We start from the raw sequence: 22,524 nt of genomic DNA on the forward strand, positions 1-22,524 counted from the left end.
CGCTATAATGATTTCGCATGAAACACGAACAAAGGCTCATGGGCCATGGCAAAAATGAATGTCCACTAGGGGAGGCCAATATGCAGTGTAACATTTTAGACCGACATTAATGAGGTCAGAATGAAAGTGCAATATTTGGAAAACACAGGTGGACTCATGTTTTAAGATTTATAAAATGGTAATATTTCCCTATCGATATTACGAATTAAGAACATAGTATGGACTCCCAATGTGTCAATGTTGAGGAGGCTGGCGTAATACGCCACTGAACCTAATAATTTGCCATATAAATTAGTTAATAGAGGTTGTCCTATATTGACAGCACTTATTTACACATTTATGGGGATAAAAGTGTGAATCGTAGTAGTATTACCGGTAACCAGAAGTCTCGCCCCAAAACACGCTCACCCCCATTTCTTCCCCCTGGGGGTTCTTGTTCTTGTATTTGTTTTACTGAGGATACGTTTAGAAATAAATTCAGGATTAGACATAGTTTTGCTGAGGTTAAGTTTAGGAATAAGGTTAGGTTTAGGCATAGTTTACTGAGGTTACGTTTAGGAATACCATTACCAGGTGAATACCGTCGGATTTGCCCCGGGGCGACTGTGTTTTGGGGCGAGCGTTTTTGGTATTCTGGATTGCGTAATGCTGTGTGACGTCGGAGCAGCCAGTCACAAGACCTGAGAGAGTGAGACATACTAGTCGGATCGTAGCTGCCTGGACAGAGTGAGGAGGCTAGAAGAGGATCTGGGGGGTTTATTTATGTTACGTAGTCTCGCTGAGGTTGTCTTCTCGACATCATGGTTACGACGAACAAACCGCTACTAGTTCCCGAGTGTTATACCGTCGATACCGACGTCTCTTTCCTCTGAATTTGCTCCAGAATAAGATCTTCCGTACAGTAGAGACGCCGAAATAATAGCTACTCTATTCGAACCTGGCGTGCGGGGCTTTGTCTGTCTGTGTGTGTGGACGGAGCGTGTTATTGTCACTGAGTGTGTGCGTAGCTCAGCTGTTACATACTCAAACCTATAGGTTACGAACGTAACCCCGGTTCTTTGAGTTTTACGAGCGCGCTTAAGTTTTGCTGGCCATATTAACGTTGGTTTGTAAACATCGTGAGCTTTCTTTTCAACGTCGACGCTTTTAAAGCGAGCGTTTTTCGGTGGGGGGTGTTCGGTAGGGGATGTTGTCTGTCCTGTCGTACGGTCGACTGTTTGCCAGGGCTGTCATCGGCGGACTCTCTCAGACCGACGGCCGAGACTACAGCCTGGTGACGGCCAGATGCGGCTTCGGGAAGGACCATCGTAAAGGCATCCTGAAGAAAGGCATGTGCTACGGCGACGACGCCTGCTTCATCGCCCGACACAGACATGCGGATGTTTTGGGTGAGTGTTATGTCACTGTGTGTTTGTCTGGCTGTCTGCACTTTCTTTATTATCACATCATCACAAAAGGTCATAAAGGCTGCAACAGTGGATCAAACAAGGTTAGTTAGGCTACTGGATCTGGACACTGGAATTACTCATACGAGAAGCACGTTGTGTTCTTTTTAGTGTAATCCTATCCTATTCCTATTTGAACGCACTGAGACAAAGACTGGAAGCTCTGGTCCACGATGAGCCATATCTGCTGTCACACAGACTTAACGCACATAGGTCATAATTATAGTGCTAACCTACACATTGTGTATGTCATTATGTAGTACCGTAGAGGCAAGCTACTTTTATCAGCTTGACCACTGACCAGTAATGTCTTAAATGTGCACTTACACTGAGGGTCAGGTCAGGTTTCTTTGACTTGCTGATACTACTCGTCCTATTGTCTCTGAGTCTGGAGTGTTCAAGTACTGCCTGGTGAAGGCGGTTGTGTACAGAGTAGACCTTAGCTGGAGTATTTTGTTTCTGCCAATTATCAGGTGGTCTGGCAAGTAGAGAGCACATAGTGCCGGCGGGCAGGCCGGCCTTGTATGGTCAGTGGAGCAGATGCTTGTGTCTTGGGAGCTGCTGGGATACAGTATGTTATCCGAGTCCTCCTGTCACTAGATTGTACTCCATGATAAAGGGCATTCTCATTTATAAATGGAACAGAGGTGCTCAAACTATTACAAGTGGAGTACCAAGATCCTAGATGTAGCACTATTCGTTGGATTTGGGCCAGCTCTGGTCCATAGCCTAGAAGGAGTTCGTTCTCCTTATGGACCAGAGTTGGACTTGGACCAGAGAAATTACTTGACATTGATCATTTGAAAACTAATGGAAGCTTCCCTGCAGTGTCCTACACAGTACACTGGCCTTACATGATCTTTAACATGAGCTCTTACATGATCAATACATGCTCGCTTTGTAATGAGCAAGATGTGCTAAAGTACATCTCTGATGTTATTATTTTGCACATAATATGGTCTTTAAAGGGCCATCCACTGTCCACACCATTAATGATAACTATAAAGATAGATATAACAATATTATGATGATAATGATGTGAGCATCCACATCACATATGTTGAACGTTAGTGATGTGTTGATCGTGATGCCCTGTACATTTGGATGGATTTTGACTGTCAGTTTCAGACCACTAGTAAAAGCACATTTGGGAGCAGCAATTGGTGTGCGTGCGGACTCCTTTTTATTCTTATCTATTACTACTGTTTTTGGTCCAGCACCCAACCTAGTCTCTTTAAACTTGACTGTCAGTTTCATTCATCACATCCCTCTGAAAGTGATCCCAATGATATTGTTCGCCCGCTTTTTGTATAGCAGTGTTGTGGATGCCGCCAGGCCCGCCATACACTTGAGCTAGAACCGTTTTTAAAGCGATATTTATAGTTATCGTTATTATCATTCTTTATGTGGACAGACCTTTAGACCCTTTGAACCCCCCCCCCCCCCCCCACCCCTGACCGTTATGCATACCATGACGTTGATTCACTCAGTCTGAGTTTTGTCTTGTGCTGTACTTGGTGTCCTGTTTGCATCTTAGTGAAAGTGCCCATTGTATTTCTCCATCATGCAGCTGCATTGCCGTTCTTGTTTCCTAGCAATATATTAGTTCCTCTCTTGTGGTAAGTCACAGTCAAGAGGCAAGGAGTCCAAGGATCATAAATAATAGCCTCATTACTAATACTGATTTTCTGTGCCTACCACTGATACTTCAGTTCAGTTATGAATCCTAATGATTTATTGTACCAAAGATAAACTTAGTTGAGGACAGGAATTAAAAATAATAAATTGCAACATAATCTACCACACTCTGTTATTCATTTCAGAGGGAGTCACTAGCTCAACATACAATGCAAAGTAAAGCATCTTCATTGAATGAATGTATTTCTGGCTGCTTCCTTAGGTGTGGCAGACGGAGTGGGTGGTTGGCGGGACTATGGAGTGGACCCGTCGCAGTTTTCTGGGACACTGATGAAGACATGTGAGCGGCTGGTGAAGGAAGGCCGCTTCACACCCAGTAACCCTGTGGGAATCCTCACAACCGGCTACTACGAACTCTTACAGAACAAAGTGCCTCTCCTCGGTGAGTGAATCAATCCTGAACACAGGGCTGCTCAGTTAATTGAATATAATAATTCCATAGTGTAAGTGTAGCACAATTCATGCTTATGAAATCTTGACATATCACCAATATTAAATGATTTAATCAAAACTTGGATCAGGTGCACATCCTCTGACACCTCCTTCGCTGTGGATGGGTGCTCTCAGCTACAGTTTTAAGTAAAGATGTGAACCCTGTGGCCGTGGAGCTAGTTCAGGCAGACGACTCAAAGCAGCGACAAATCCTGATCAGGTGATGATCAGTCACATGCACTCTTCATCTGGGGCGGGCTATTTAAACCTCCCTGCTTACCTGATCATTCCTCTGCATTCTCACTGCTCAATACCGGCGCCTACCCAACATCCATCTGTGGCCTTCCGTTTCTATGATCCACTTTGGGGCGTGCTATTTCGTTCCCTGTAATGTCTATTTGGCAGATCATTTATGTAATGTAAATATTTTCATTTCGACAGGGAATGAATAAATTGAGACAGAGCCTTGTTGCAGCAGCTCAGTGGCCTTGTGGTTAGAGTGTCCGCCCTGAGATTGGGCGGTCAGGGTTTGATTTTAGTTCACTAAATATATTGAATTCAATCCAAGAGTTGTCTGTCTGAATCAAGTGTAAAAGAGATGGAGAGCGAAAGAAAAAATAGGAAATAGCGTCACTCTGATCTAAGGTATTACTGTACATCTTTCTTTTTTTTGGAGTGCCGCTATTTCCTCTTTTTGGTATTTCCTCTTTTTGGTTCTTTATATTGAATTGAATAGAAAAGGTAACATTGCAATGAAATAATACCACATCATAAGTTGCATAAAGCATGGTCACATTATTAAATAAATTAATCAGAATCACCATTTTAACCATAAAGCATATTGGGTCTTGGTATGCATTCAACCAATGTTCATCTTTCTGTTGTTATGGTGGCATTCTGGGCTGGCATTATGAATGTACATTTATATCTACTCCCAACATAAACCTGAAAAAAATAATGTAATGCAAAGGACACAACCTACATTGCCTAACAACTGCATCCTAGAATATTGTGGGGACAATAATACTAGAGTCTGAACTTGGAGTTCATGACATACAGCTGAAATGCTGAGCTTTGGTACAGAGCCCCCCTTTTTGTAGTTCTTTGTATCTGATTGGGTAGGTACTAGTACTGATTTCAGCTGGAGCCACCCATACTAAATGTTTCTTGTCATAATATTGTATTGTTAGGCACGTAAGATTAAACTATGCAGCAAATGCCAGTGTCATGGTACATGGTGAAGATTGGTATTTGGTTGCAGCGCAGAACTACAGTAAGAGGGACATTTTTCAGGTGATAGGATCTCAACCTTTCACATGTAATGTCTTGCTTCATGCAAAAAGTTTAAGGCTTGGCTGTTTGTTCCCATCTGTGTATAGTTAAGTGGTCGGTTGTGGTTCAAAGATCTTTGCAAGTTTGCATCATGAGTCAGAGTCTCCGTCTCCGTTCCCATTAAACAACGGGAACCTTAGTGTCTCTATTCTAGGGCCTACATTCGTGGAAAATAAACATTCGTGGAAAATAGCAGATCTACAAGCTCGCAACGTGTGGCAACCTTTCCCAACGCGTTGTTGTTGATCGACTATTTTCTGTGAAGAGGGAAAATAGGAGGGGGCCTAGTATAGACCCATTTGGGACTCCAGTCAAGTAAGTATATTGGTTTTTAAGTCCGTTAAGAAGTCCTGAGAACGTCCCATGTCCTGACTTGCCCCCTCTGCAGCTCATTCCAAGAATCATTTTGCTACATGGCACTGATGCCCGTAAGCGTGCGCAAACTTGTAGCCTTGTGCCAACAAAATCTAGGGAAGAAAAGCAGGGGAAGGATGTCCATCACGGAGTCAGTACTTTTCCACCCTCCTGACATGTGCAAATGGTGGAGGGAAACAACACAGTATTGTGTTTTTTTCTTCCACTGTGGAGGGAAGGTTCTTGAAGCAGGCAGTGTGTGTGTGTGTGTGTGTGTGTGTGTGTGTGTGTGTGTGTGTGTGTGTGTGTGTGTGTAATTGTGTTACTATAGAGGAAAACAGAAGAAAGGCAGTGAGTGAGTCACATTGCGTGAGGGGGGTTTTGGAAGGTTGAGCCCAGAGAGCAGACCACATTCTGGTGAGCCTGTTCATCAGCAGCAGGGTGTGGTCACACAATGTGTGCTTAGCCAGATTATTATGTTTCCTCCTGCATCCATCCTCCAGATGACGGCCTTCCAAAGTAAAGTGATCGTGTTACAAACATTTTGTGTTCTTAGCCAGATTATTGTGTTTCCAACTGCATCCATCCCCCAGATGACGGCCAAAGTGATCGTGTTACATACATTTTGTATGTTCAACCTCAACTAATTAATCAACCATGTAAAATATATATTGGGCTAGTTCTTGTGTGTCTTCCCTTAAATGGCATTTTGTTGTCAGTTATGTGTGTAAAGAAGGGCAGGTTGGGAGACTTTTCCGGAATGATATACGTACTTATGCATGCCATATTACTACTTCATGTATGTTATCTTGTCTATTAACATGCACTGTGATTTGAGTTATCTGTGTGCATTGAGCCATGCTGCAAACCAAATTACCCTTGTGGGACAGTGAAGAACTGAACTACTGTAGCTTTCCATTCTCTCTCGTTGTCATTATCCGTGTTATGCGAGTTGTGTCTGTCTCTCGTTCTTATCTGTGTGTGTGTGTGTGTGTATCACTCTCATGTCTTTCAGGCAGTAGCACGGCCTGTATCGTGGTGTTGGACCGGCAAAGTCACCAGCTGCACACAGCCAACCTCGGTGACTCAGGCTTCCTAGTGGTGCGGGGAGGGGAGGTTGTCCATAGGTCAGACGAGCAACAGCACTACTTCAACACACCCTTCCAGCTGTCCATAGCTCCTCCAGAGGCAGAAGGAGTTGTCCTCAGTGACAGGTCAGACACTCATAAAGGCATGATTGAAGCCTCTGTGTGTTTTACACCTTTTTGAAGGACTGTTGAGTGGCAATGGATAACAGAAGAATTTGCCAAACTGTAAATGTAAGAAGTGAACTAATGGATGTGAAAGATACCTGCACATTTATGGATTGCACACTGGCATATTGAAGGCACTCAAAATGCCTCACTTTGGTTTTCCACTACTTTAGGATGCAGACTGTCCTAATTGTTTACATTTTATAAGAAATAGCAGAATGTTATGTTACTTTTCTTTTTCCATTGGTGCTCCATGGTGATATTATTAAATGGAAAGGTTGAGGGTTAAACTACTCTGATGGTGTGTACCCGAGGTCATCCTGGGACCACGTGCTGCTGTGTCTCGTTGCCGCAGCATGCGCACAGCAGAGCCGCCTCTTGTAGCGTGAGCGAAGGCGGCAGCAGTTGGACGCCTGCCAATGTCTCTGTCTGCCAGGTCAAAGTCTCGTCATACTGATGGGCCGACTGGAGGCTCTCCACTCCACAGCCAATCCTGCACCTGCTGGCCCGGCCAGCCTTTTAACTTGTTGAATCTTAAATGAGGCAGATTATTTTGAGTTTACTGCATGCATTTCTCTACACTAATGGAAGGCAAACCATGGATAAATCTGGGCTGTAAGGCACTAATGGTTTAAAATGGAACCGGGATAAGCAGCGAGTGTTTCCTGTAGTCTTTTATTTCTAGCATTGGTCTCAAGTGACTTCTGTTCTGTGGCTCTTCATCCAAGTCCCGGTATCAGCAGAGTGTCTGCTCTTTAAGTACATTTCTTGTTTTTATAAATAATTGAGTGTGAGACGGTGGGTGAAGCATTGGAGGTTCAAGCAGAATTCGGTCTGAGACCAGCTGGGGTAGACGTGGGGGATCTCACCCCATCAGGAGGCTCATCTGTTATGGTTTATTGCATCTGTTCTTAGAATATGATTACTGGTCATTTTGTGGCCAATGTCCCTCGTCTTTATGTTCCCCTTGCACTGAGGGCAATGTTCCAGCAGTGTGGTGCTGCCCCAACATGTCTGATGATTAAAAGCATGTACATATTAACAAGAGACATTTGCATTCAAAACTTCATGTCCCAGACGTTTGATCTCCCTACCCCGTCTGCCCTCAGTGATTTTATAAATGACTTCTGGCTACCTATCACTGCAGAAGGCAGTCCAGATGCATTATAATGAATAATGGCTCTGCCTGGCCAAGGAGCAACGGGGTCAGGGAGATGTAGGGATTCTTCCAAGAACTGAACTTGACACTGGCACCAGAACTTGGCCTCGGGTCTGTGACTAACACAAATCACTGTAAAAGCCATGATCCCTGGAGCACCCATGAGACCAAAGTGTACTTTTCCAAGCTAGACCATGTGACCATTCCTTGAATTATTCTCATCGTCGCCATACACATAGGATCCGGTGTTTGTCATTAGTTTCCAAAGTCGTCAGTCAACTGAAACTTTAGTTGCAATAAAGACTTGTCACAGAATGGCTGGAGAGTAACTAAGAGTGTCATGCCGACTTACTGGAGGACTGGCACTAAAACGAAACATTGTAATGTCGGCTTTTTCTTGATCTTTTAAAATTAAGAAATGCTGCATTGATATTGTTTGACATTGTTTTTTTGGGAGATCAACATGATGTATCTCTTATGTGACAACATGGCACTCCAAAGCATTTTGTGACAGGTCATTATTGGAAGCCTGGCTGATGTTCAACTATATATGTAAGTTGATGAGGTGTGTCTGCAACTGAACATGCCGTAGTTGGGCAGAGAAGAAGTTACGTTTGGTGCAGAGATGTGCTGGCAAATTCTCATAATTCATACAGTATTAATCAATATATAGAATGCATGTACCATTCCATTCATAACAGCGCTGTGCTTCCATGTCAACCATGGAAGAGGAAGTAATAAATCCATGGGGGCCTATGTGACGTGTTTATATAAAGATGCGTTGGTTATGGTATCCATAAAATAAGTGCCATCATGTCCCCCAGGAAAGTAGGTGGCTGTGAATACGGAAGTAGGGCGCACGTGACCTATCGAGACCTATTGTACAGTATAGCTATGGTTCATACAAACATAAAATGGAACAAAGGGATCTCCAGTATAGTGCAAATGCATTTACTCTATTAGGAGTCCTAATATTTTTCTCCAGAGCTTTTAATGTATATCTGTGTATGATAGACTCACTCTGCTTTTACACTCTGTGTCCCCTCAGTCCTGACGCTGCAGACAGCTCGTCCTTTGACGTCCAACTGGGCGACATAATCCTCACCGCCACAGACGGTCTCTTTGACAACATGCCCGACTACATGATCCTGCAGGAGTTGAAGAAGCTCAAGAAGGTATGTCGAGCTGTAACACTAAACGGGTCTGCCCGTCAGGGAAGTACGATCACTGGAGTTGAAAAACATGACGGGAATGCTGACACACAATGTCTGGCGTGTTTTTGTTAACAGAACTCAAACTATGAGAGTATCCAGCAGACCGCCAGGAGCATCGCAGAGCAGGCCCACGTGCTGGCATACGACCCCAACTACATGTCACCTTTCGCACAGTTCGCCTGTGACAATGGGCTGAATGTAAGAGGTTAGTATCTCAAGTGGAATGTGAAGGTATGGCTTAAGGCTAATGTATAGTTCGCTCTGCATGTATTTTGTACTGAAGATGAAATTAGGAAAATTGCAGAACACATTAAGCCTGCATTATGATAAAAGGAAACATTTTAAACATATTTGATACGTTTAGTGTTTGCATGAGACCCACAACATAATTTTCTTCCCTCCAAAATCAAAGATTACTAACTGCTTGAGGAATGAGACAGAGGAGAAAGGACTTCAAACTTGATGTCCTGCCAAAAACATTGTTGGCACAGAAGAAGCATAGTTTAGTGTTTAGCACAAGTATATATTCTGTTGATGAAATCATTTTTTTACAACACAAAAAAGTTGTTTTTTTCACATCCTGACCGTGTGTGTGTGTGTGTGTGTGTGTTCTCCGCAGGAGGAAAGCCAGACGACATCACAGTATTGCTGTCAATTGTAGCAGAGTATACTGACTAGCTAAAGACTGTGTGGAGGAAGATGTTTTTTTTTCACCTCGCCTCTGCAGGTGTTGTCTGCTTTGATTCCTGCTGGCCAGGATGAAGGAACTCGTGTTTGGACAGGAGGGTCCCACATCCCCCTGTCTCTACACTGCCCCCTGACTCACACTTGACCATCATGCCCCCCAAACCCCTTTCTTACACATGCCCATCTACTGTAAACGTACGGAGGGGATGGACAGCCAAAGGACGTGGGGGGGGGTTCAAGATTTGACACTTCCTCCTGGCCATGTCTGATTACCTCCTCTTGTTGTGGGGGTAATCCCATTTGCAGAGATGAACAATGTTGAACGTGGCATGAGGGAAGAAGCTCCTGGTTGATGTGGATAAGTCCTCTTTCCTGAGTGTGGAAAGTTCAAAGCTCAGGTTGAGATTCAGAAAGGGATCAGGTATTGCTAGTGTTAGGTGTTTCAAGTGGTTTGAAGCTGTGCTGTCAAAAGCCAGAAGAGTTAAAAAGGGAACAGAGCTGATTTAGAATTGCACACCATAAATGGTAAGCATTTTGCAAGGGGATGTTCCAAAATACTTTTCTAGGCATAAGTGCTACGTTCAAAAACCTACGTCAATCGAAGGCCACGGAACCCAATATGCGGGTATAAGGACACACGTTTAATATGACTGGTTTGATGATGTTGAAATGTGTTGTAGATGTTTCCAGGAAGGGACTTTTTGTTGTTTTTTGGGAGGAGGTATAGGGTTTCAGCTGCAGCTGCCTTTTCCGTATCCGCACAATTCTAGTCTTGCACAAACATTATTACTTCAAGGCTGTTTAGGGAGGGGATTTTATAATGTAAAAAAACAAAACAAAAAAAGCTTTTCTAAAAAAATTATGTCATTGCTAGTGTCAAACTAGTGCCCTCCCTTTAAACACACAGCAGCGGCTGGAGCCATGATTGTGATTACAAGAAATGTGTGTGTGTGTGTGCGACTGTGTGTGTTGGTGAAAGTTCTCATGTTAAAGAGTATGTTGTTTGTTAGATGATGTGTAATTAGTGTATACTTACGAAATGTGTATGTGAAGGCAACACAGTGTTCTCACTATCCAATGGGGTGAATTGGTCTTGGCAGCCGTGAACGCACAAAGATAAAGATGCATACTAAATACAGCGGATGCTGGTCGGGTGACCAAATATATTTTTTATAAATTCTTCATTTGATGGGATTAGTGGAGAATCATCTGGATTGATTGCCATATTGTGGTAGCTTTAGAAAATGTTAATCACAATCAGAATTTTCCTTTTCTTTTCTCATCTCTCCTCCCTAGCCCCAAACCTCTAATCATTAGAGGTTTCATTAGTCTAATGAAACATTTGTGGGTCATTGCAGGCTTTGATTTGCTTTTCATGTGCAAAATGACCATTGTGTTTCTATTGTTTTGCTGCTGATTTGCACTGTGCATTTGCATAACTCATGTGCAGCAACCTTAACTGACAAGTCAAATTTAGGTTTCTCCATATTTCATCCATTATCAGAGCTGATGTGCCTTGTATCAGGTGTCATTGATACTGGCGAACATGTGTGTAATTATTCCTTAACCTACCCCTCACACTCAAAGTATTCTAGATAACTAAGCGCTAGATAACTAAGCGCAAAGCTTGAATCTGTTGGAACAGCCATGAGATTCAAGTTTCCCCATCACGCCTTGCTGTCTTAATACCAGTTTTTGTCATATATTTCAATGATATTTAAACCTTTTACCCCCAAGATCTGCTATTATGCATCCAGTCACAAGTTTAGGCTTAGTAATGAAACCCATGCTCTGAAATCCATGTGGGAAGTTTACCTTATTCAGTGATGAAGTGGGAAGTTTACCTTATTCAGTGATGAAGATGGCATGACAGAACACCTACAATCTGCACCATCTACCTACAATATGACATTTTTCAAATACGACAATTACTGTAAGCTTTCTGTGCATGGAACTTTATCCCTGGTTTTCACAGAGGTAAATGAACAGGCATGGCATTGCAGATTTGAAAGGGGTATGGCACTGAATAAATAAAGGAGCAGCCTTAATAGTATTGTAACAAAAGCAAACCTCTCCCTGTCAGATGGCACTAGTAGCTTCAGTGTTCCCTTACCCGTTCTTAAGATTGCACCCAGTACCTACATATTGCATCCTCCCAAAACAAACTTTGTTACAGCCAGAGCTGCATGTGTCTATATATTTTGGGTGAATAGTTCAAACATTCAGATGCAGGTTCTGTAAAGAAAGGAAAAGAGAAAAGTTCTAAAATCTGTAAAATATTTAAATAAAGAGTATAGTATTTATTACCTTTTGTGTGTTTTGTTTTGTTTTATTTCACTAAGACAAAATGTCCACACTAGCCACATTGAGGAATTGTTTTATTTTGTTCCTTTCAAGAGATGGGCACAAGCCTTCATTCAATTCTGCAACAATGAACATCATCTGACTTCCTTGTCCATCCACTGACAGAATTCATTTGAAAGACCTGCTCTCAACAGATGAGATGCGTTCCGGATGCCTCCGAGGCGGTAATCCCATTAAAACAAGTACAAGTTGTATCTGAATCTCTGAGCCCAAGTTTACCCGTGAAGTTCGTGAACTCACTCTCTCAATGTACTGTTATGCAAGGCAGGGAGTGATACTGTAATACTGAACAAGTACACAGTGCCATTTGTATGTTTAGTTACACATTCCTCAGATCTCAGGCAGTCTGTCAGGCATGCTCCAAGTTACTATCAACAAAGAGGTGTGGTATCTCAAAGCACTCCAGAGCTAGAAATATTAGTCTAGACTAATATCTCTTTAGAATTATTATACTTCTGATTTAGTGTTTCCATGACCCATATCCTTGTTCTTTTGTATTTATTCATTTTCATTTTGCTCCATCAAATACAATTCGAGGAAAAACGGGGGGGAATGAACATTGAAAACCATCAAATGCATTATAAACAATTAGATATACACACTGTATCTACTGTGTATATATGTGTATACTGTATTTGTATATGTTTATACATATACATTACATACAAACAGATAAATAAGCTATCTTTATGTAACAGTCAAGGAACCCCAGTAAGTGACTTTCTGCTGTAGAATAATGGCAAATTAAATAATTAGCAGTGTTTGGTTGGCTCTATGGTTAGGGTGAATGTATTGTCAACCTTCGTCCTCCACATCTTCCTCAATGTCACTGCACCATGCAAGAACAGACTGGGAGGAGAAGCCACCATCAGGGCCCTGCTCCTCTGCCAAGGCCCCAAACAGTAGGGAGCATATCTAGGAGAAGAAATTGACACAAGACAAATACATTACATACATACACATTTTAAATGCATTATTTTGGAAAAATAAAAATACATCTCACCTACGTATATACAATAGTGTGTGTTGTTCAAGCAACCAGACAAATAATTAATGGAATTGAAATGTGTTGAAGTCCGATTAAAGATGAAGTGAATTCTTGTAAGACAGCCCTTATGTAATACTGTGTGGCAAGAAGCTATTAGCCTCTTGTAGGGATTTAAAGTAACTAGAGGTTCGGCCCTCACACCTACGTTGCACAGCCAATCAGACTGATATGACCATACATGGAGAGATCTCTATATTTATCAGTCCTATGCGTCTTTTATAGGTTGTTGTTTCAAAGGGAAGACCCGGACATCTGAGGCATGGGTTTCCATCTGCCGCAGTCACTTTCACCTTGCTCCTCTTTTCATAATCAATCACACCTCATATGGTGAGGCATTATGGCGATATGGGCCCGCTTCCAGTTGAAAGTCTGAAAGCACTTTATTGGTACTTTGGCACTTTGCGATGCGGGACCAACCCCACAGCCATGTGAAGATTCTAGAACACTGAAGCCTCACGGGAACACTGTGTTTCTCGAACTGAAACCTAATTAACATGGGAGTCTTACCTTAGAGGTGGGAGCTGGGACTGAACCAGGTGTTTTGCATCTCTCCTTTGTTGTGTACTGTCTAGAAAGAGATGCTGGGTTTGACGGTGGGCTTCCATGGCTGGATGCGACCAACTCAGTCACAGGATGAATGCTCTGGAGGGAAGGCTCAGGTTCTGTCTCATGTGAACCTCTTAGGGGTCCAGCAGCATCTCCACACCTGAGAACAGTAAAGCTATATGATAACACTACAAACTTCCAGTGCAAGTCGTCTACAGAGGTACCAGTATTCTCTTAAAAGGGGCACATGTAATACCCAAATAGTAACTAAAACCTCTGAAAAGTGGAATAAATAATCAGTGTAATTGAGGTGCAATTATTATAATTACAGTTAAGACTTAAATGAGTCGGCATATGCTATGTTCTCCATAGCAACAAGACTTCTGTAAATAAAACTGATGTCATGGGTATGTCTCAGTAAAAATTCGCATGAGCATGTCAGATACTCAGATGACTGTGCCACATGGATTACTTTGCTTGCACATGTGTTAATGTGCGTGAGAGACGGAGAGGGGAGGGTTCTGATGACCAGATACTGAGAAAGTAATTATTCTTAGCATCTCTCAGCAGAAAGTAATGATACTCGGAGAGCTGAATCATTAAAAAAGGAGCAGGTTAAAATCACAGGCCGATTTTATGTCACATGATAAGAAGAAAGAGGACCTAAAATGCTCCCCTGAGGGACCCCACCTTAGTGGTTGAGGTGAGGACATGGTGCAATTCACATTTACCATTTGTTCTCTGGCCCCCAGATAACACTGTAAAGATTAAAGCTCAAAGCTGTAAGTTTGCTCAAAAGTATATTATAATATACAGTGTTGAACTCCTTTTGAAGATCCAACACAACCCTACCACAAAACTTTCCTATATATCTACTTCTTTCCTAATATGATCTGTTAGATAGCGCAGACAATCCAGACAGGTATCTGTAGAATGAGATTTTCTGAAACCAGATTGAAATTCAAACAGCAGATGCGAGATGATGTTATAGTGATATTGTTTCAAATGTGATAACGTCTGAAACATCAGCTTTTTAACATAATAAAATCATGTTAATAATTAAGACAACAAAAAGTTCAACCTGAAAGTTCAACCTGAAATGGAACAGTGAATTTTCCTTATCATATTTCCAGGCTCAATAAAGGTACAATCACTTCCATGGAGACTTTAAGTGTCTAGACATTGATCTTCCTCTTCCTCAGACAAGGATACTTAGATTTTTAGCTCCAGGTGAAATAAGTAAGTAAGTAAGTAAGTAAATTTGATTTATATAGCACTTCTCACAGAGAAAACTCACAAAGTGCTTTACATACCATAGAAATACAACAAATTTAACAAAAAACAGCAGCAAAACAGTACAATATAACTCAGAACAAAAACAGAAGACATATTACAAGGAAGAAATAAAAAGCAAATCAAAGATATTCCACAAAAGCATGACCAAACAGAAGTGTTTTCAAGTGGTTCTTAAAAATGCCCACAGACGCTGCAGCTCTCAGGGCCTGCGGTAGGGCATTCCAGAGTCTGGGAGTTACAGCCTGTAAGGTGACACATCAAGATCCCACTCCCCGTTTTGCAAAAGAAATGTGTCCAATTTGCCCCAAATTTGAGTCATGCACCGAAAGGCCTCTAAACAACACAAAGCCAGAAGCGATTTCACTTACACCCATAAGGTATGCACAAATGCTACAAATGTCATTGTTTGTTGCTGAAATGTGATTGTTTCCACCAAATTAGGCACAAATGGTCTCATGAGTCATGTGACAATTGCCGTCAAACAAAACAGAGCTTTGATACTCCATCTGTTGTTATTGTAAAGCACTTTGTAACTTGTTTTTGAAAGGTGCTATATAAATAAAGTTATTATTATTATTATTATCTGTACGTTTGCCTGTAATTGCCTTCACAAATGTGTGGACAGGGCCTATTTCTTAAGAAGAAAACTGCATATATCATGAACACAACATCCAATTATACCCTAGATAATGAAAAGAGGGATTTAGTTACAGAAATTGTTTCAACATGTATGAAATATGCAAAGATCAACAAGACAACATTTCGCTGCTTGTACTAGTATAAGTGACAAATGAAGCCCTTCTTTATTCTTTAATTGTATGAGAGAAAGTTAGATACTAATGCCCAGGATTGTGGAAAGTGGTCACTTTTTAATAAGATGAGAGATTCCATCTGCACAACTTGATCTGTAGGCCAAGGATTCTGCATAGCACTAAACTACCTTGATTTGGAGGCCGTCTGCAACACATTTGCCATCCTCCAGCGATAAGGAAATGAGTGGCCAATATTACGGCTACAACATACAGTCAATTATTTGTGCAGGCCTTGACAAGAGCTGAAATTCTGCCTGTTCAGCAGGTCACTGTCGTTCTCTGTAGCCTGCCAGCAGTGCTTAGAACAAGCAAAGTAGATCTATAAACGGCCCAGATGTGCAAAAATCTGGCTGGGACTAATGCTGAAAACTCCCAGCCCAGCTAGAGCCATAGCAGAGATGCTTAGAGAGATACAGACGAGGTCAGAAGAGAGCTGACAGAGCTCTGCACTGTGACATCAGCAGAACCGATGAGCCAGGGCTGCGTGGGTGGAGAAGGGATTATGCGTTGTCAAACTGTCAGGCCTCTAACCCCCGCATAGCCCCTGCTTGCCCCATATAGCTCTGTTACAGATGCAAGGCTTGGATGCTGTAACACTGCGCCCACTCAGGAAGCTAAATGAACCAATATGGGCGAACGGCCTGGAGGAATCAGAATCATCTTTATTTTTGTCACATCACAGGTTTACAGGTGTAAAACAGTGGGTGAAATGTGTTTTTGTGCAAGCTCCATCGTTTTTGATTGTTTCCAGAAAGAAAGAAGGGGGGGGGGGGGGCAGGGAAGGAAAATGAATAAAAAAAAACAGACAACATGGTATCTACATAATTACACATAGCGTATCCATCCAAACATTACGTATGAGGTTTAGAAAATAAGGTGCATGAGCATATTAGCTGGTATATGCTGAAGGAAGTGCCAGGGGAGAAGCTCAGGTGAAGCCCTGTGGGAGGATTCAATTAAACTCTAATACGCTGTCACCATAGATAGAATAAAGTAGGTCTGCGAAGGTTTCAGCTGCTACAGTCTAGTCCAAGTAATGGTTCATGTGACACCCTTGTCCGTGGTACCGGAATTCAGAGTGCAAAAGAAACAGAGCACACTATACAAAGGGTAGCCTCTGCGTTGCATTGGATCATTGCATGTGCACTTTTAATATCTATCAATCAATCTATAAATCCACGAAACCCATCTCGGGCACTATCCGGCCGATCACCCAAAAACTTGACGTGTCACCGACGATGACCCTGGGGATGTGTTGTGCCTAGTGTGACCGGCTGTTGTCCAGAACCGAAATCTCTGTATCTGTCTGTCTGTGGGTCTGTGGAAGATGCACTGAATCTCTGTGTGATTCTACTTGCATTCAACTTGTTCCCGAATAGGGAACGACATACACAATGATGATGAAACTACATTTTTTTTGTTGTTGCTTGTGCTTGAATAGAAACCTGGAGGTGAAATGGCCTTCACAAGTGGGCACCTCCCATCACCAATATGTACTGTACACCAAAAACTAACAATTTCACATGAACCCTCATCAGAACAAAAGGAGTGTTGGTTACCTGAGTGTTATAGGGGCCTGAGCTTTGGCCTCTGTAGTCTGAGAGGGGCCTCTGCTATCGGGGTCGATAAGAGTAGCCAACACCACGCTGGCTTCCAGCACCATGTCCTCCACACTAAAGCACACAGGCCTGAGAGAACAACAAGAGCTGTGTGTGACAGACAGCCTCATTTGAGCATTTGGCGCAGGTGTGTTATAGTTGGGGCTTGGTATTATTATAGTACATAAGGTATAGTAAAGATAATAAGTATTGATACCATACTGACATTATTATTGCACCTCACATTCTTAAAATGTGTGGTATGATTGTTCCTGGAAAAACATACATATATCTATGAAAAACACTGCAGCAAAAATAATTTATAATAAATATAATTAATTAAATATACTTTCCTCCATAGGCAAGTACTAAAAAAGGATAGCTTTAGCAGTATTCATATGGTACTTCTGGGACTGGTATTAGAATTGCATGAATGATCCCCAACTGTGGTTACCACATAGAGATGGGCTACTTGGGTGTCTGTACAGACTCTCCTTGTGCACTGTAATCTGAGATCTGGTAGGCACTCTAGTTAATCATGGCCCAGTGGGACTTACCTTCCTGCAGCCCCAAAGTGGACAGACACGGGTAGGCCATGTGACTCTGCAAAGGAGAGTAAACCCTACAAACCACAGCAAATATAGCAATGTGTTGTTAGCCCTGACTGACACATCAACATGATTTTAGTTAGTTAAAGTTGTGTTTTAGTGAACAAACCAAAGACATGTTATAACATTTTGGAAAAGCAACTGATACTTAAACCCCGGCTCTTAATCAGTCCAAACCCAGCTTCAAGCTAGCAGGAATCCATTCAAGTAGGAAAAGCAGTTAAAGACAGGGCTGGCTAATGAGAAATGTCACAGTGGGTAGCCCATAAGAACGCCAGTAGATACTGGGGTCAGGGGTTGTGGCTCTTGTGGGATTCAGGTCAAGTCTCATTAGTAATAGTTGGACTAAGAAAAGGACACTTTATCGGGTTACCAAGTTTCCAAATGACCTCCCATGCCTGCTGACTATATTCAAAACATTGCGCAAGACAAATGGAAGCTTTTTTGACAGCCTGTGCAGAATTGTATTTTGTTTTTGAATTGGAAATTCTGCAGTCTGTCAAAAAAAATCACTAATTTAAATAGATGTTTCACAGCAGAATATCATTTGAACACCCCCCTTTTTAATACAGACATGCGTAGGATCATGTCAATACATTCACATTTGTGATAGGTCAGAAATACCCCAATGTGCCCAGCATCCACAGTCCTGGAAAATTCATGGGATGGGGTTCATGGGGTTCATGGGAAATTTATACAGAGTTGGATACAGTCTTCAGGACACTTGAGTCTCCTGATTACGGAACCAAATATATGCATCCTTACGCATTAACCCATTCATACCGGGAACGCATCTGTGTCATTTTAGATTTCTTTGGCTATTCATAAATCGTGAAAATGTGAATCTGAATATATATATATATTTCAAGCGAACGTTTTTAACTCAAATCTTTGCTTCATGGGGGTCCCTCCCTGGAACTAAATATTTTGAGATGGGGGTCCGCGGCCAAATACAATTCTGGGGGTCCTTGACATTTGAGCACCACTGATATTATAGCAACATACGTTTTTCAGAAAACTGTTAGGATTTAGATTAGAAGACATTCATAGAATCCCCAGAAGCAAAGATTTGAGTTACAAATGTTCGCTTTGGAAAGAAACATATATATATATATATATTCAAAGATTTGCACAAATTTTCCACAAATTTTAAAAAATAGCAGATCTACAAGCTCGTAGTGCGGCACTCGGTGCTAAATGGGTTAATATGTCACATGTACAGTATCCACATGCACATTGCACACGAGTGCCGCTGCACCCAGAACACGCTCAACAGTTTCATGTGACAGAAAGAATGGACCATCCAAATATAACCTCCTCACCCTCAACTCTTTCAGACAGAACGTTATGTCCGAGTCCACTCCGACCTGGAAGTAGTCAAACTCTCTGGGGTGTAAAGACATTTCTGTATACATCTTCATGGGGCCTGTAATCCAAGCAGACTACGGTCACATACAGGCTTATGTTTTAATCCCACCAGAGCACCAGAATGTTGGGATTTACCATTGTATTTAGAATGTTGGGATTTACCATTGTATTGAATAGAACAAACAAGCAGATGAAAACAAATACTTAGTTGAGCCAAACAACTTGCATGTTAAGCAAAATTGTAAATTGCCAATTGTACTATTTGCTTCTCATCTTACTATACTGTTTCCCACAAGGTTTTGGAAATAATATCTCAATTATGTTAATAGTTAAATGACAACACAGAAACCATTACCTTTGCAGGGTGAAGAAATCTCCTCGTAATTTCTCAGAATGACTCTCAAAGGAGTCATGGATAGTGTGATCTCCTCCTGAGACACTGGGAAGTGCATCACCATATTGCCAAGAAGCCTGGAGAGGTTAGCAATGAAGATAAATGTAATCATATACTGTAGGTGCAGTCGTGGAATTCTGGATCAATCAGCAATCGATGGGGCACATAGGAGTCGAGACAATATTCTAGGTGGTGATGATTATGCTTTATGTACATGATATCATGGGGAGAAATACAATAACACTCATGTCAGTGGTACGGTAGTTCTGCCAAGAGCACAGGGCAGAGATCCTAGTTATACTGTAGCTGCTTCAAGGACAAACTGAACCATAACAAGATAGGCTGTACCAAAACAATAGCTACTGTATTAGGCCTATAGTGGAGACATTTAGACTCTTACAAGCTTCCAAATATCATAATGTATCGTAGAAGTATTATAAGTGATGGCAAAATATAAAGGTTAGATATAAGCAGCCATATAATTTCTTCCTTAGTGCCATACAGTACAGGGATTGCATACGTTTTACTGTGTGGCAATTGAGTCCTAGATGTAATGTAAGAACACCTACTCTTTCGTTGTAGTACAATAATCACCAGATGAAGCATGTAAGTTGTCATGCCTTATTATAGAGTTTAGAATACTTCAATAGGGAATTGTTTCTGATGTTTAGAATACAGGCTTTTTAGCTTCAAACTTGGCAACTTGATATTTTCTTCTATAATTCTCACCTGGCCTGGGCCTTCAGGACGTTGGGACATAGGTGTGATGCAAACACTGCCTGCAGAGCCTCACTCTCATGGAAACCTAGGTTGTAGGTTTTGGTGATGCCTGTTCTCAAAATAAAGCAATAGATGGCAGATATCTGCTGCCATCTAGTGATGATGCAATATTGACTAATCTAGATATTCGTTTATTGCTTTGTATCTGCAGAGAATCTAAAAAGCTCAAGTCAACTATTTTATTTACAAATAAAAAGAGCAACATCTGAGATGCTAACCTCATCATCTTAGGTGCATTTGTGAACAATTACGCTATTTCTCTCAATATTGCATTTCCTTTAGCCTTCTACTAGTATAATTTAATTCAATAAAAGTAAACAGTGGAATGACTTTCCTCTTGAATGTGTAGCAAGTGAATGACACAATGTGAAGTGTTCCCCTACCATGCCTGCAGTGAAACTGGAATACCACTCTGCTGTCAGCTGTATTGATGGATATCTCACATCGCTCCACATTGCGCTCAATGGCACCCAAGCTCCGAAAAAGAGGTAGCACTGACTAAAGGACAAACAAACCTCTTTTAGGCTGGATTAGAGTCACTAAATATGTAATTAATAATGAAAAACTGGGATAATAGGGAGTGATGGTACCTGATGCCTCCCTGCTTGGTAATCAGCATCAGGGGTTGTATTGGAGTAAGTCCCTATGACATGTCCAGGGATTGTACATGTTGTACATCATGCTACGGAAACAGGAGATAGGCTCCTGACCTATGGGCCACATGGCTCGGGAACAGTTGGTTCCTAAAGCTACTAATTTACTTGATAACTTCAGTCTGAATTATATTATAGAAGTCAACTCGAAAGTCAGATGTGCAATTGAGGTCAATGGAGTAACAGAAATACTGACTCCTTTAGCTTGAACCATAAAAATGGTTGTATGATTATTAGTCTCCCCTCATCAAATGCTGGGTTGTATACCTTCATGACTAGCTTGCATTTGATGATTCCAAAGTCTTGTGTAGGTTCCGTTCCTACGCTGTAGTACTGGAAGAACAGAGGTGAGAAGAGGAAGCAGCCATAAGCAGAATGGGAAGAGTTCACTGACCTCACTGCCAACTTGAAGACCAGGGAGGAAGGGGGATGTGTGTGTGTGTGAGAGAGAGAGAGAGAGAGAGAGAGAGAGAGAGAGAGAGAGAGAGAGAGAGAGAGAGAACAGAAAATCAGTTCAGCCATGTTCCTAGCATAATAATACACCTGAAATCTATGTGGTCTGATACTCACTCCTTTCACCATAGGATCCAACCATAATTCGTCCCCAATTCGTGACAGGGCATGAATAGCTTTTCCAAATGCTGCAAATTAAAGCAAAGTTAGCAAACATAGTTGTCAGTATTCATTATGCTATACTTTATCTCTTTTATATATAGTATACTTTTAGTGTTAGCCTACCCATATAGCTAATAAACCAATAGCTAATAAGCCAAGCTACCCCAATCCCAACAACAACAACAACAACAACAACAATAACATCAACAACAACTAAGCTAGCTATCCTAACCTACTTATTAGGCTTATTTGCAGTGGTTGAAAAACTAAACTTTGAGCAAAAAGAATACATAAATCTTTCTCAGGCCTACATATAATATAATATACCTTTGACACAGTTTCCTTCAATGACACACTTCATTGTTGATGACAAAGACCCGTGTGGTGCGTGGATGGACGTGTTGACTGGACAGGTGCACAGGTCAGTGTTCAATACATCCCATAGCCGGGGAGGGACGGTACTTTCACCAAGCACCAATTACAGTTTACACTGACGGTCAGGCAGTGATGGAAGAAGTACTCACTACTGTACACATGTGTAAAAGTATCAATACTGCAATGTAGTAATACTCTGTTACAAGTAAAAGTCCGGAATAAAAAATGTACTTCAGTATTAAGTACAAAAGTATAGGTATGAAAATGTATTTAACGTACCAAAAGTAGAAAGTACTCATTATATGCAGAATGTCCCTATTTCACAAGTTTTCAAATGTATAAAATGCATAAAAATATTTTGAAAATAGCCGATCTACAAGCTCACAATGCGTCGCATCGCGACCATGGTTTTAGCTCATATCATATTTATGGCATTATCTCGATATTACAACCAGCTGTTCGGTTGCCTGGTAACCAACTAGCTAGCCAATCA

General features: G+C 41.6%; 2 protein-coding genes across 2 annotated transcripts; one reads left to right on the forward strand and one right to left on the reverse strand.

The window, feature by feature from the left end:
- Positions 1-708: 708 nt before the first annotated feature.
- pptc7a (protein phosphatase targeting COQ7 a) lies at positions 709-11,880 on the forward strand. Its single transcript, XM_080434266.1, has 6 exons — positions 709-1,388; positions 3,346-3,525; positions 6,277-6,475; positions 8,722-8,848; positions 8,963-9,092; positions 9,507-11,880. Exons 1-6 carry the CDS (start codon positions 1,187-1,189, stop codon positions 9,563-9,565), a joined length of 897 nt encoding a protein of 298 aa, XP_080290392.1. The 5' UTR covers positions 709-1,186; the 3' UTR covers positions 9,566-11,880.
- An 853-nt stretch (positions 11,881-12,733) lies between these two features.
- Positions 12,734-22,017, reverse strand: rad9b (RAD9 checkpoint clamp component B; the record flags this gene model as incomplete). Its single annotated transcript, XM_080433616.1, has 11 exons — positions 12,734-12,853; positions 13,494-13,692; positions 17,200-17,328; positions 17,796-17,860; positions 19,169-19,272; positions 19,570-19,685; positions 20,338-20,437; positions 20,772-20,886; positions 21,309-21,446; positions 21,612-21,682; positions 21,984-22,017. 11 exons carry the CDS (start codon positions 22,015-22,017, stop codon positions 12,734-12,736), a joined length of 1,191 nt encoding a protein of 396 aa, XP_080289742.1.
- Between the last annotated feature and the right edge of the window lie 507 nt (positions 22,018-22,524).

The sequence above is a fragment of the Gymnoscopelus braueri genome (assembly GCF_963280865.1).
Source record: "Gymnoscopelus braueri genome assembly, chromosome: 7".
NCBI lineage: Eukaryota > Metazoa > Chordata > Actinopteri > Myctophiformes > Myctophidae > Gymnoscopelus > Gymnoscopelus braueri.